Below are 13,026 nucleotides of genomic sequence, written 5' to 3'. Positions count from 1 at the left end.
CAGCCTGCTGCTTGCATTGGTGTCTTGGGGCAGCGGGGTGTGTGTGTGGGGGGGGATGTGTGCCATGGAGGTGATCCAATCTCAAGGAAAGGGCTTCTATATACGGCTGTGTGTGGGGCAGTGGGAAACTTAGGGGTGGGGCTGCAGTGGCTGGTCCATTGCTGAAGCTCTCCCAATGGAACGGAGCCTGAAATATCTTCTACGGTCAAAAGGAAGAAAAGTTTAAAAACGGATGAGGTTGCAATGGTGAACATAGAGTCCCCACCCCACCCCACCCCAGCAACCATGACCTGTTAATTAACTCTGCTACCTGACCTCCTGCCTGGCCTCAAGCTATCCTCTAGCTCAATAACCTCTGGGCATTCCCCCATGGAGGCCTCTCTGTACAGCTGGGGTGCTCCTGGGGTGGCTAACATGGCTTCCCTGTTTCCTTTTGGGGTCCTCCGTCGTGAAGGTCTTCCTGAGCAGACTCGTGTCGAGCTACCAAATTGGCTTCTCCCTGTCCCACCTGCTGATGCTTCAAAACATGGGGATCAGTATAGGACCCTGAATAAATAGGCCCCCATGGAACATACCACCTAAGGAGGAATGGACCGTGGTTGCTACCACCACAGTTGGATGGAGTCTTGAGGGGACATTAATGATCTTGTGAGCCAGATCAGAGCAACCTCCGTATGACACTAACAGGGCCACGTTTGGGTGACTTTGCTCTGGCTTTAAGCCATGACATTATAGGGTCATGACACAGCAGGACTAGCCTGCAGGATGAATTAGGAATTCTACCCTGCTTTCAAGAATTGCTACACGATTCCACAGTCATTGATACTGCAGTATTCCACAGAAACAGACCCGACCACACAGCTCAACAGTATTTAATATCACAGTACTAAAAAACAAAACAATGGTCAACAGAAATGAATGCTACACTATCCTACAGTAAATAATATTACAGAATTTCAAAGAGCATATCACTGCTCAGCAGTAATTAATACTACAGTAACAAAAAACACAACAGTATCCTATAGTAATGACCCCAAGCACAATAGCTTTATAAAAGAGTTTCTACTAGGCTAAATCCTACAATCCGTACTCTATGCTTGACTTTGCCTGAGTAAGAACTGTGGAGTATGGCCCACCCTACTTGGCGTTATCACTACAGAAGACTGCAGTATTTCTCCCTGTAAGGGTGGAGAGGATCTTGCAGCCCATTGGGTCCATTCCCCTCCTCCCCATCTACCCTGTGGTGACTCGAATGCTGCTCACAGACTGGCCACTCACTTTGCAATGGGGTCTGCAGAGTTTGGCTAATGTTCTGCTTTTGGAACTGGGCACAAAGTCCCTGATCTCCAAAGGTATTTAGGCACCTTACTCTCATGGGAATTAGGTGCCTAAGTACCTTTGAGGATCAGTGCACAAAGTGCCTGCAAACCAGAGGAAAAGAGTTTGCAATGAACACAAACAAAGCAGCAAGAGGTTCCGGATTTGGAACACAGAAGTCACTACTTCACAGCAGCTCAGAAATCAGTCTAGTCTGGAATTCGGTCTCCTGCTGCATTGACTAGAACATGGGTGCATCTAGTCTGGTCTCCAACTGCACCAGTATCCTGTCTCGATCTACACAGAGATCCCATGCCCTCTCTCTTGGTCTCCATCTGAATCTAGTTTGGGGTCTCCATCTGCATTGAGATAGCACAGAATCCTGCCTCCAGGTGTACTGGGACACTAATGGTCCATCTAGACTGGTGTCCTGTCTGTTATCAGTAGGAAATTCCAGATACTTCAGGGGTGGTGAAAAAATAAATAAAAGCTTCACTCATGCAGAGCTTTCTAAGCCGTGACAGTTTAAATGCCTCTGATTTCATAGATGTTGCCAGTGAGACATTTTAAATTACTCATCTAAAATGCTGCAAAATCCATCTCCACAAGAGCAAGGCGCTTCAGGAGCTGCCTGGCAATTAATCCAGAATGAGTGAGGCTTGGCACATCTGCATCATGCACCTGGCCAACTGTGCAGTACAATGCTAGGCAGGGGTGAGAGTGCAGGGTCCCTCCTGGCCCCCGGCCGGTGGGCAGCCTGTGCAGGGGAGCATGAGAGTTGATGGCCCACGTAATTTTTATCCCAGCAAGTGTCACTGCAGATGTCATTCTTCTTTATGCCAGAATCTGTTGTTAAAAAGAAAAGGAGTACTTGTGGCACCTTAGAGATTAACAAATTTATTTGAGCACAAGCTTTCGTGAGCTACAGCTCACTTCATCGGATGCATTCAGTGGAAAATACAGTGGGGAGATTTATATACATAGAGAACATGAAGCAATAGGTGTTACCATACACACTGTAACGAGAGTGATCACTTAAGGTGAGATATTACCAGCAGGAGAGTGGGGTGGAAAAAACCTTTTGTAGTGATAATCAAGGTGGGCCATTTCCAGCAGTTGACAAGAACGTCTGAGGAACAGTGGGGAGTGGAGGGGGGGAATAAACATGGGGAAAAAGTTTTACGTTGTGTAATGACCCATCCACTCCCAGTCTCTATTCAAGCCTAAGTTAATTGTATCCAGTTTGCAAATTAATTCCAATTCAGCAGTCTCTAGTTGGAGTCTGTTTTTGAAGTTTTTTTATTGAAGAATTGCCACTTTTAGGTCTGTAATCGAGTGACCAGAGAGATTGAAGTGTTCTCCAACTGGTTTTTGAATGTTATAATTCTTGACATCTGATTTGTGTCCATTTGTTCTTTTACACAGAGACCGTCCAGTTTGACCAATGTACGTGGCAGAGGGGCATTGCTGGCACATGATGGCATATATCACATTGGTAGATGTGCAGGTGAATGAGCCTCTGATAGTGTGGCTGATGTGATTAGGCCCTACGATGGTGTCCCCTGAATAGATATGTGGGCACAGTTGGTAATGGGCTTTGTTGCAAGGATAGGTTCCTGGGTTAGCGGGTTCTGTTGTGTGGTGTGTGGTTGCTGATGAGTATTTGCTTCAGGTTGGGGGGCTGTCTGTAAGCAAGGACTGGCATGTCTCCCAAGATCTGTGAGAGTGATGGGTCGTCCTTTAGGATAGGTTATAGATCCTTGATGATGCGTTGGAGAGATTTTAGTTGGGGGCTGAAGGTGACGGCTAGTGGCGTTCTGTTACTTTCTTTGTTGGACCTGTCCTGTAGTAGGTGACTTCTGGGTACTCTTCTGGCTCTGCCAATCTGTTTCTTCACTTCAGCAGGTGGGTATTGTAGTTGTAAGAATGCTTGATAGAGATCTTGTAGGTGTTTGTCTCTGTCTGAGGGGTTGGAGCAAATGCAGTTGTATCGCAGAGCTTGGCTGTAGACAATGGATCATGTGGTGTGTCCTGGATGGAAGCTGGAAGCATGTAGGTAGGAATAGCAGTCAGTAGGTTTCCGGTATAGGGTGGTGTTTATGTGACCATCACTTATTAGCTGTACGCCCCATCATCTCAGGCATTGGCACCCTGACAGCAGGATTGTCTGGCTATGTAGACTCCCTCCTCAGGCCCTACGCTACCAGCACTCCCAGCTATCTTCGAGACACCACTGACTTCCTGAGGAAACTACAATCCATCGGTGATCTTCCTGAAAACACTATCCTTGATTATTAAGATAATGTTGAAGTAAAAAGAAAACGGTACAGAGTTTAAGCATAGAAGGTTCTGGTTATCAGGGAATTAGGTACAGATTATCAAGAGGTACAAAATTTGGTTTAGGAACTGGTGGTGTAAGGAATGCATAATCTGCAATCTCCCCGATTCGGAGTAAAAGTTTAACGGGTCAAAGTACAGACATTGAGAAATGGGGGTATGTTGTCCATATAATGGCTATGTTCAGGTGTGGAGTATAATGAGTGGATACGATGATGAGGATGGATCTACCCTCATTTGGTGGGGTTTAATGTTCAGTGAGTTTATGGTTCCAGTTCATATGGTTCCCCCTCCCCCCCCCGGCTCTCCTGCTGGTAATAGCTCACCTTAAGTGATCACTCGCGTTACAGTGTGTATGGTAACACCCATTGTTTCATGTTCTCTATGTATATAAATCTCCCCACTGTATTTTCCACTGAATGCATCCGATGAAGTGAGCTGTAGCTCACGAAAGCTCATGCTCAAATAAATGTGTTAGTCTCTAAGGTGCCACAAGTACTCCTTTTCTTTTTGCGAATACAGACTAACATGGCTGCTACTCTGAAACCTGTTATTATTAAATTATGTATAAAAAGATCCGATTCACACACAAGTTCTCTTTGCAAATTAGGCAAGCTACAGAGAGAGAGAGAGAGAGAGAACACTGCTAAATAAGATACTGACTAACTGGCAATTAGCATGCAATTACTCGTCATGCTTTGCACTATTATCCCACTCGTAATATTAGCATGAAATACATAAGAAGAAAAGAAAACTTGCCATTTTGTTTGCATGTCCCTTCCTCCTGGAGTAGGGGTAAGGACTGGCTGCCTCTTATACTAGGGATCTAGCTATGACCCTCAGATCAGGGTTTTCTCCCAAAGGATATTCAGCTTTCCTATCTACAATTTGCATTGTAAGAGACAAGCCTGGAGATTGTGCATGGAGCAGGTACAGCATGGACAGAGGCAGGCAGTGCAAGCTTCTCCCTACACTCCTACCCACCACTAATATCATCATCTACCTCTTCTGTAGCATTTTTCCATCAGTAGATCTCAGAGTGCTTTATAAAGGAGGTCAGAATAATTAGCCCCATTTTACAGAGGGGGAAACTGATGCACAGAGATGGGACAGAGGCAGAGCTAGGTAGCACCCTGGTCTCCCTACTCCCAGTACAATGCTATATCCACTAGACCACACTGCGCTTTCTTCTGAATGTCCCATTCAGTCCATGGCGCCTTTGCTGAAGCTACCAACCAAGGGGACTAATTCGTGCCAATTGATCATTGTTTTTGGGATGTTGAGGCCTGCCCAACTGGGCCAAGACCCAGCAAACTCATTTCACATGGGCCACCGGGCAGCCCTCGAACAGAAACGGCTTTTGATCGTCACTGTCCAAAGGTGGGGTTGGATAGATGAGCTAGCGGTGAAGTTGTCTAACCCGCCAGCAAACCCATGGACATCCAGTCCCACGCGTGTCCTTCAGCTCCCTTTTCTGTTCTCCTAGCAGAATAGCGTCATTCTGTCCGCCTAGACAACCTGGGACCTAGAGGGGAGGCGTGCAGGTTTTAAAGACTCTCCAAGGAGCATGGGCGTACACACACACACACACAGAGCAATGTCTGCAGCTGCTCCAAAATGGACACTGAAAATTTCAAGTTACTTAAAGCCATGATCTTTCCCCACCTTCTAAAGATGAAAAATTATTATTGAATGCTGTAGCAACCCTGCAATCAGAGCTCACTGCCAGGCCTGCCTGGTAACAGGTGCCCTCGCTATTATGCTCCTTGGCAACAAACACCCTCACAATGCCCCTAGTAATGGGTGCTCTCTCTACTCCATCTCTTCAGTAGCCCCCACCCTCTACCACCCCCACCCCCATTCCCCACTACCTGCTGCTGTCCTGCACCCCAGAACAGGACAGTGCAGTACACAGACGCTACTTGACACTTAGAACAAACCAGCCTCTGAGAAACGTTAAGGAGGGAGGCTATTCCACTGCTGACAACCCCCCCCCCCGACAACCCCCCCTCCCCCCAGCGCAAAAGTTAATCCCATCACTAGCTAGTTTGGTCACAAGGGGGAGCCGCAAAGCTGTCGTTTCTGAAATGCGAAGGCACTAAACAAAGTCCAGGGGGAGCGGGGGTGCATAGGGGCATTAGCCTACCTCCTGTCCGCTCCTCCCTAGGGGAGCGTGTCTCATTTTAGACTCACCTTTGTTATCCCAAGTGGACCTGGCGATGTCCCATATCTTAGTGCTGAAAACGACTGCCAGCGGCCACCACCTGAATGCGGAAACCTGAATCCAGGCTCCCAGGAAACAAGATTTATGCCGAAGGTCTGGTTATCTCTGCACCATGTCAATTACCAACCTCTGCTATGTTCTCTTGGGTCTCAGCCCCACACAGTATCCTGCCTTTTGCCCCCAGCAAGACGACATCTGTGCTTAGGGACATTGTACATGGTGCATTGGCCACTGGGTTCACTCTCCCCTCCACCAGCCCCTCTCCAGCTGTCTCTGAGACAAGATGTGAACCCCCAGACTGGAGCTGCCTGACAAACAGAAGGGAACTGCAGTGAATGTGTTGCATTACGGCAAATCATTGCTTGATGGTTATAATGGTTTGTGATCCCCAGCTGAAAGGTGTGGTGAAACAAAACCATGCCAGGACTGTGCTGCATGTCAGGGCTACTCTGAACTTCATGGTGATACCAGCTAGGGTGACCAGGTGTCCCAATTTTATAGGGACAGTCCTGATATTTGGGGCTTTGTCTTTTATAGGCGCCTATTACTCTCCATTCCTTGTCCCAATTTTTCACACTTGCTCTCTGGTCACCCTAATACCAACAGAGAGAGAACTCAGCACTAGCTACTGTAAAAGTACAGGCCACTGTCACTTGGTTCACGGCTTTTGCCGCATTTCTACACAACATGAGGCAGGGATGAATTCTCATCCTGCCGCTATTCTGTGTTGAGTGATCGATTGGATACTGGGACTTCCCCCTCCACGTGTCAGAATCAAGCGTGGTGAAGAAGTGTTCACTCATTGAGACTCTGCTGACGACACTGCCTTGCTTGTGGAGAAGTCCAAATATTTCAGCCTCCCCGCTCCAAAGTCTCCAAGACGCCGCTCGCTTCTCGTGGCAGAAGATCAAGGGCCAGAACCATAGAGCAGGGCCGGCAGAGTTCCTGTTGCAGGAGGGGTTGAGTTCTGTGGAGCAATTGACGAGTTTATCTACCTAGGCTGCAAGCCATGTTCAAAGTTGCAGTATTTCTCACTGCCTCCTGCATGATGTCCACGTCTCGCTTATTGGTGCCAAAATATCTTTGTGCTGAGACAAAGTTCAGGATCTGTCAAACCTGTGTACTACCTGCATTGTTATACTGTCCTATCTGCAGTGGACATGGAGAGCAATGGATCACTGTCCTCTTTATAACAGCCGTTAACAGATTTGAAGACTTATCAGTTTCCTTTTCTCATGACTAAACATGCCCAGTTTTTTTAACCTTTCCTCATAGATCAGGTTTTCTAAATCTTTTATCGTTTTTGTTGCTCTTCTCTGGACTCTCTCCACTTTATCCATGTTCCCTAAAGTGTGGTGCCCAGAACTGGACACAATATTCCACCGGAGTCCTCACTTGTGCTCAGCAGAGAGGGACAAGTATCTCCTATGTCTTATCTACAACACCCTGTTAATACAGCCCACAATGATACTAGCCTTTTTGGCAACTGCATCACATTGACGATTCGTATTCAATTTGTGATCCACTGTAACTCCCAGATCCTTTTCATCCGCACTACCGCCTAGCCAGTTATTCCCCATTTTGTAGTTGGGCATTTGATTTTTCCTTCCAAGTATTGTACTTCATGCTTATTCTCATTGTATTTCATCTTGTTGAGTTCAGACGAACTCTCTTCACTTATTAAGTTCAAAAGCAGCATTGCGTGTTCTTCAACCCCATTGCCAGGATGGACAAAAACACCCCAGCATACCATGCTCTCCAAAACTCTCCATTGACCCTACCTTTGTGGGGCCATTCCAGGGATTTGTGGATTTGCAGAATTGAGCCAGATCTGGGAACTTCACTACACAATGCCGGGTGCGACACCATCCGCCATGGTCACTCTGCCTGGTGCAGTGGTCTTCAGTAGACTGTGTGTGTTTGATGATGATGATGCTACCTGTCACATCTCCATTAGTAGTTAGCGATAGTATCAGACTCATGCCACACAGCTGAGCAGTTCAGATACCATCCAGTAGAAGGCAGTGGTGCACATACACATCGGCCAGCTCAGTTAGCGCAGAATTTCATTAGTCAGCAGAGATGTGCCGCAGGACCGCTCTCCCCACTCAGTCTCTGCCTAAAAGTTGGCCCAATTAGCACAGGGCTGATCGACAGCTACTGAAAGGACCAGGTTAAAACTGGGACTGGCCTGCAAACTATTGCAAATCAGGCTGCAGATTTCACAGGTGACCAGGCGTGCCCTTTATGTCGACTCTGAGATACAGCCTGGGGAGCTGAAAGAAGCTGCATTCCCCGAATGACAGAACTGGGGCTGCTGAAATGTTAACGGCTGGCTGGGCAATGATACAAAGACAGTGTTAGGGCCAAAAGAGATTGAATCCAGATGCGAGCTGGGCAGATGCGAGGGAGACAGGGAAAGGGGAAAATGAGGCCAATGTTCCCCACAGCTGGCAGCACCCATAAATCAAAGGGCCATCCAGAGGTTCCAAGGAGTGGCAATTGCGTGCCAAGGTTTTCAAAAGCAACTCGTGCATCCAAGTGCCCCACTTGAGACTGGAGCGGGTTGCGAGTTTTCCAGCCCAACTTTTTTTGTCAGAAAATGTCAATTTGCTGGGGCTGGAACTGTTTGTGGGGGAGGGTCGGTTCTGATAACTCTCCCCCTTTGAGAAGAACAAGTTCTGAAATTGTAGAACCATCCCGCATTGACATTACCGAAATGAACAGCTTCGTTTTCTGGTGCAAAGCGACTTTCTCTTTAGACATTTTAGTTAATTTATACTAAAAAAAGCTTTTAAAAAATGGGGAAAAAGGTTGAAATGGAAATGAGATGTTTCAAAGTGATCGAAACAAAACATTTTTCAGATCGCCAGGTTGCAAACATTTTTGGAGTTTTGACTTCTCATCCCAATTTGGGATGGGAAAAAACATGGAACTCTCAAAAACACTACCAGGATGAAGAACTATTCCCCACCTAGTTCTACTTAAGGTAACTTAAGGGGGCTAATTTTTAGACAGTGTTTATTACCCACCCAGCTACCTACCCTCCCTCCCTCTGAAAAACAGGCCCCTGCCAGGGGTCCAATTTGGGCCCCTAAAATCCAAGGGACTCTCCCAGGATGGGCTGGTCCTTTAAAGGGATTCTGGTTCAATCCCCAGCCTGTGATTAATTAAGCTGCCTCCCAGGTGATGGGGTTGTGGCCAGGAAGCAGGTAATCACTTGATCATCCTCATCACCTGGGATGCAGCCTGTGAGGTGGTCAGCAGATGTCGGTGGTGAGGGCTGTATAAGGACCTGATTCAAAGCCTAGTGAAGTCAGTGCAAAGACTCCTGTGGCCTTTAAATCAGGTCCTCAAAGCCTTGCTCGCTAGATTCTCCAGCGGCTCACAGCAGGCTACCTGCAAGTGCCCACATCCCACTGTGATGCAGATGGTCCCTGGTTCAGCACTCTAAGCATGCTCACATTAGGGACGAATGAAACAATAGCAAACAAGAAAGGATCTGGCTGGGAGAGCTAGGACTTTATTATATTTTCCAAATACATTCCGAAGGACAGCAGCCAGTTTTGGATCCTTTCCCACCACCCAGAGCCAGTGCATTCCTTGCTGATTTCTGTTGGGACCTCTCCCCCTGTTGGATAAGCCCCATGTTCACAGGAAATCTCCTCAGGGACAGGAACCTTCCTCTCCCCTGGACTCTCATCTACAGTCGTGGATGCATCTGCAGCCCATTGCCTGGTCCTGGATTCCCCCTGTCCACAAGAAGAATCGGTTTGATAGCCATCTGTTGCTACGAGCTCGGTGGTGCAGATGGAAGGGACTTGGACAGCGACACCTTTGTTCCTCCGTTTCTTGCCTGTTTGCCTCTCCTCTCCTTTCACTGTCCATTGTTCATCCTCCAGGTATATGTTCAATGGTACATCCAGAAGGAGGGTTATGGGTATTTCTCTGCCTCTTCCCTGGCAGGGCTGCTTAGAAGGCACAAAAGGGACAGCTTTTCTCACTCTTTGGTATCTCCCACCCTGGGCTCCTTTTCTCCTTTTTACACTTTGCCTCCTTCTTCCCCTCCTTCCTTTAGAAAATTTTGCTTTTCTAGCAGGAGGAGCCACACAGCTTCTTCCCCTGCAGGGTCTGGAATAGGATGTGGAGGGGCTCACGTGCTCCTTTCTGGACTTGGCCCTGGAATAAGATCTTGAATAGATGTGAAGAGAAGGCACATCAGAGTCACCCAAATTCTTGGCTCCTCTCTTGCCCCCGGCATTAGATGTCAACGGAGCATCATAGCCATGCATATCCTCCTCCGCTTTCCCCTTTGCTCTGCAGCAAGATGTTAAAGATGCATCAGAGTCCGTTAACTCCCGGCCTCGGCCCCTGGTCCTGACATAATATGTGCACTGGGCCTTATACACAGTTACGTTCTGTTTTTTTGGAGTTGGCTGAAGGTGGGTGACACGTTGGCGAGCTTTGGCATGGCATGGCCTGCGATAGCTCTGCACTATGAACTGGGCCATGGAGTAGGTGACTCCAATCTTTTTGGAAAGCTGCCGTGGGGTGTAGTGCATTTCCTTCCATTTTTCTTTCTGGAGTCTCATGCTGCTCCCTTTCCGCTCACCTGACCCATCTCCATGCCACCTTCACTTGAGTATTGTGCCCGGTGCTGGGGTTTCTGTGACATCAGCAGCTGCCCGAGTGATGTCATAAGCACGCTTCATACCTACGCTGTCATCAGAGACCTTCAAGAGGTGGATTTCAGTTTCATCACTTTCCGGACAAAGTTCAGTGACCTGTTTCATGGAATCCTTGAATTCAAGGGTTCTCCAGCTGGGGAGCCATGACCTGGTGCTGGCGGTCATGCCCTCCCTGCCTTTCTCATGTTGTTAAATGAAAGGTGGAGAGGGTCCCAGCTAGGCCCTGGCTAGAGGAGCACAGTTATGGAAAAGGTCGATGATAACTAATGTATCCACCCCATTTACTCTAGGATATCCAACGTCACAGTATTTGGGCATCACTCTCTTTTTCTAGCACCATTGGGCCGAGGAAGGAGCAACAGGCTACAGCTGGCAAAAGAGAAACGTAAGCATCTGGATGGAGGGACACACTGAATGAAGTAGTTTGCTTAGCAAGGTCATTACAGCACACATGCTGAAGCTGATGGAAAGAACAGTGGAATTCCCAAGGTCCTTACTCATGTTTTACTCCATAGTTGCTCTTTACTTAATCAAGCAAATTCTAATTGGAGTTACTGGCAGTTTTGCTGAGTAAGTGTAGTGAAAACTGAGTGAGGGTCTAAGGATTTGGCCACGTGGGTCTCTGGTGGTGCTTAGTGCATCTAACCTTTATCCTTCCAAGGGAGATCAGATGAGACCCCAGGCTGTGTCTCTTGGAGCAGGCTGACATCCTGTGTCCTCTACAAAGACATTAAGATCTTTTGGCACTTGGAGTCAGTGTTTCCGCTGGTGTCCCCCAATCTCCCACAGCCCTGTATGCTAGCTGTCGACAGAGCTGCCACCCCACCCCAGGGGCAACTGTTTCCCAGTGTTGCTAAGTACCCTGTATGGGGCTCACAAAGTGCCTTGGGAGCCTTCCGGAGGAAAAGCACTGTATTGCTCTCAGACCCACAGGAGAGAAGCCATCCAAGCAGCTCATGTAGAGACAGACACAAGACAGAATGGAAGAGGGACAGGCAGGCTTGGGCAAGGGGATGGAGGCAATATCACACTTCAGCTTGTTTCTTGGATTGTACAGAGGAGGAGTGGTGGGGGGGGGGGTGAGTTTGAGAGGGCTGAGGATAAATGTTTCCAGGGTGTGGTTTTCCTTCCCATGTGCCTCTCGCACACCCATGACAGAGCTGGTGACTCCTCCGCCTAGGAGGATTCTGGAGACTGTTTGGGTTGAGAATGGAGTTTGATCCAAGTGTCTGCATTTTGCCCTTGACATGCATTTGACCAGAAGCTCTACAAATTTGTTTCAAGCCTCAGTTAAAGGCTCCAGAATGGCTGTTGCAATCAGAGCTGGGCCTGGACTGCACAATGCAGGCCTGGCTCTGTGCTTTCCTGAAGCTCTGGAGTTTGGGTTCGGCCTCGTCTCTGGTTCAGAGAGACCTACTCATGTGTGAACAGTGTTCGCCTTGCTCGTGTAGCACCTCCTGCAAAATGAGCCAGCAACTGAGCATTTCACATTAGCAAACCTGACTCGTAGCCACGCCAAGGTTCAGAGCCAGGTCTCTGCTCTTTGCTGACTAGAAATGCCCACGTTACCTTATAGGTTTCTCTTGTCTCTCTTAATTGCTCTGCAATATTTTCCTGCTATTCCCCTTGCAACGTGGGGTGAGGGGAAAAGTTATTGGAATATAAAAACCTAAAAAAGAGTCCTTATTAAATATGATCAATAAAGCCCTTCCCGTCTCCCTAAGGCCCTGAATCAGCAAAGCACATAAGTACTCGCTTAAGTTCAAGCAACTGCTTAATTGCTTTGCTGACTCAAGCCCCAGATAAATAGGGCCTTTTTTAGTCTTCTCATTTACCACATAATGGAGACACTTCACTGAGTCCACTAGAATTCCTCCAGATTAACATGAGTGTCAAAGGAGAATCAGACCCATGGAAGATTAAGAGATGCTGCAGAAAAGGATCGACAAAAGAGAGATCACAGCTGGAAACATCTGGAGAGCAGAACACTACCACAGGAATCCCGAAGGAGATGGCAGAGCTGGAGAGCAGGCACGAGAATGGGATCCAAGAGATCAGGATCTCTCTCAAGAAGGATCCAGCACTACTGGAACCCAATGAGACAATGGCTTCTGCAAAGCAGGACCCCAGAAAGAAACAGCATTGCTGGAAACCACCACCAGATGGCAGAGGATGAAAGAGGATCCAAAAAGGATCCAAAAGAGAAAGTGCACAGATGGGAATACCTGGATAGCAGGCGCACACCAGCAAGGACTCCAGGCGGTTTTGTTTGCAACACTTTCCATTTATTAGATGTAGACTTTCCAAGTGGGGCTGGAGGTAGTGCATGGCTCCTTCCCGCAATTGTTTTCGGGGCTGTCTCTAGATCGACTGATGTGTCATGAAAGAGGACAACGCTCCAATTGGAGATCAGACTTTTAAAAAGAACAAACGTACATTGGGGGAAAAGGACTCCGAAAC

At 47.8% G+C, this 13,026-nt stretch overlaps 1 protein-coding gene across 1 annotated transcript; it reads right to left on the bottom strand.

Moving 5' to 3' along the window:
- Positions 1 to 16: 16 nt before the first annotated feature.
- On the bottom strand, positions 17 to 12,984 carry LOC140903704 (uncharacterized). Its single transcript, XM_073325417.1, has 2 exons — positions 5,848 to 12,984; positions 17 to 3,603 (listed from the first exon to the last, which is right to left on the bottom strand). The coding sequence occupies exon 1, from the start codon at positions 10,468 to 10,470 to the stop codon at positions 9,394 to 9,396; it is 1,077 nt and encodes a 358-aa protein (XP_073181518.1). The 5' UTR covers positions 10,471 to 12,984; the 3' UTR covers positions 17 to 3,603; positions 5,848 to 9,393.
- Positions 12,985 to 13,026: the final 42 nt, after the last annotated feature.

Source organism: Lepidochelys kempii, chromosome 26 (genome assembly GCF_965140265.1).
Source record: "Lepidochelys kempii isolate rLepKem1 chromosome 26, rLepKem1.hap2, whole genome shotgun sequence".
In the NCBI taxonomy this organism is placed as follows: domain Eukaryota; kingdom Metazoa; phylum Chordata; order Testudines; family Cheloniidae; genus Lepidochelys; species Lepidochelys kempii.
This window is presented reverse-complemented; position numbering and strand designations above follow the sequence as displayed.

What these genes read in the sequence shown, in the direction of transcription:
- LOC140903704 (XM_073325417.1), bottom strand. Translation starts at nt 10,470, where the DNA reads ATGAGACTCCAGAAAGAAAAATGGAAGGAAATGCACTACACCCCACGG.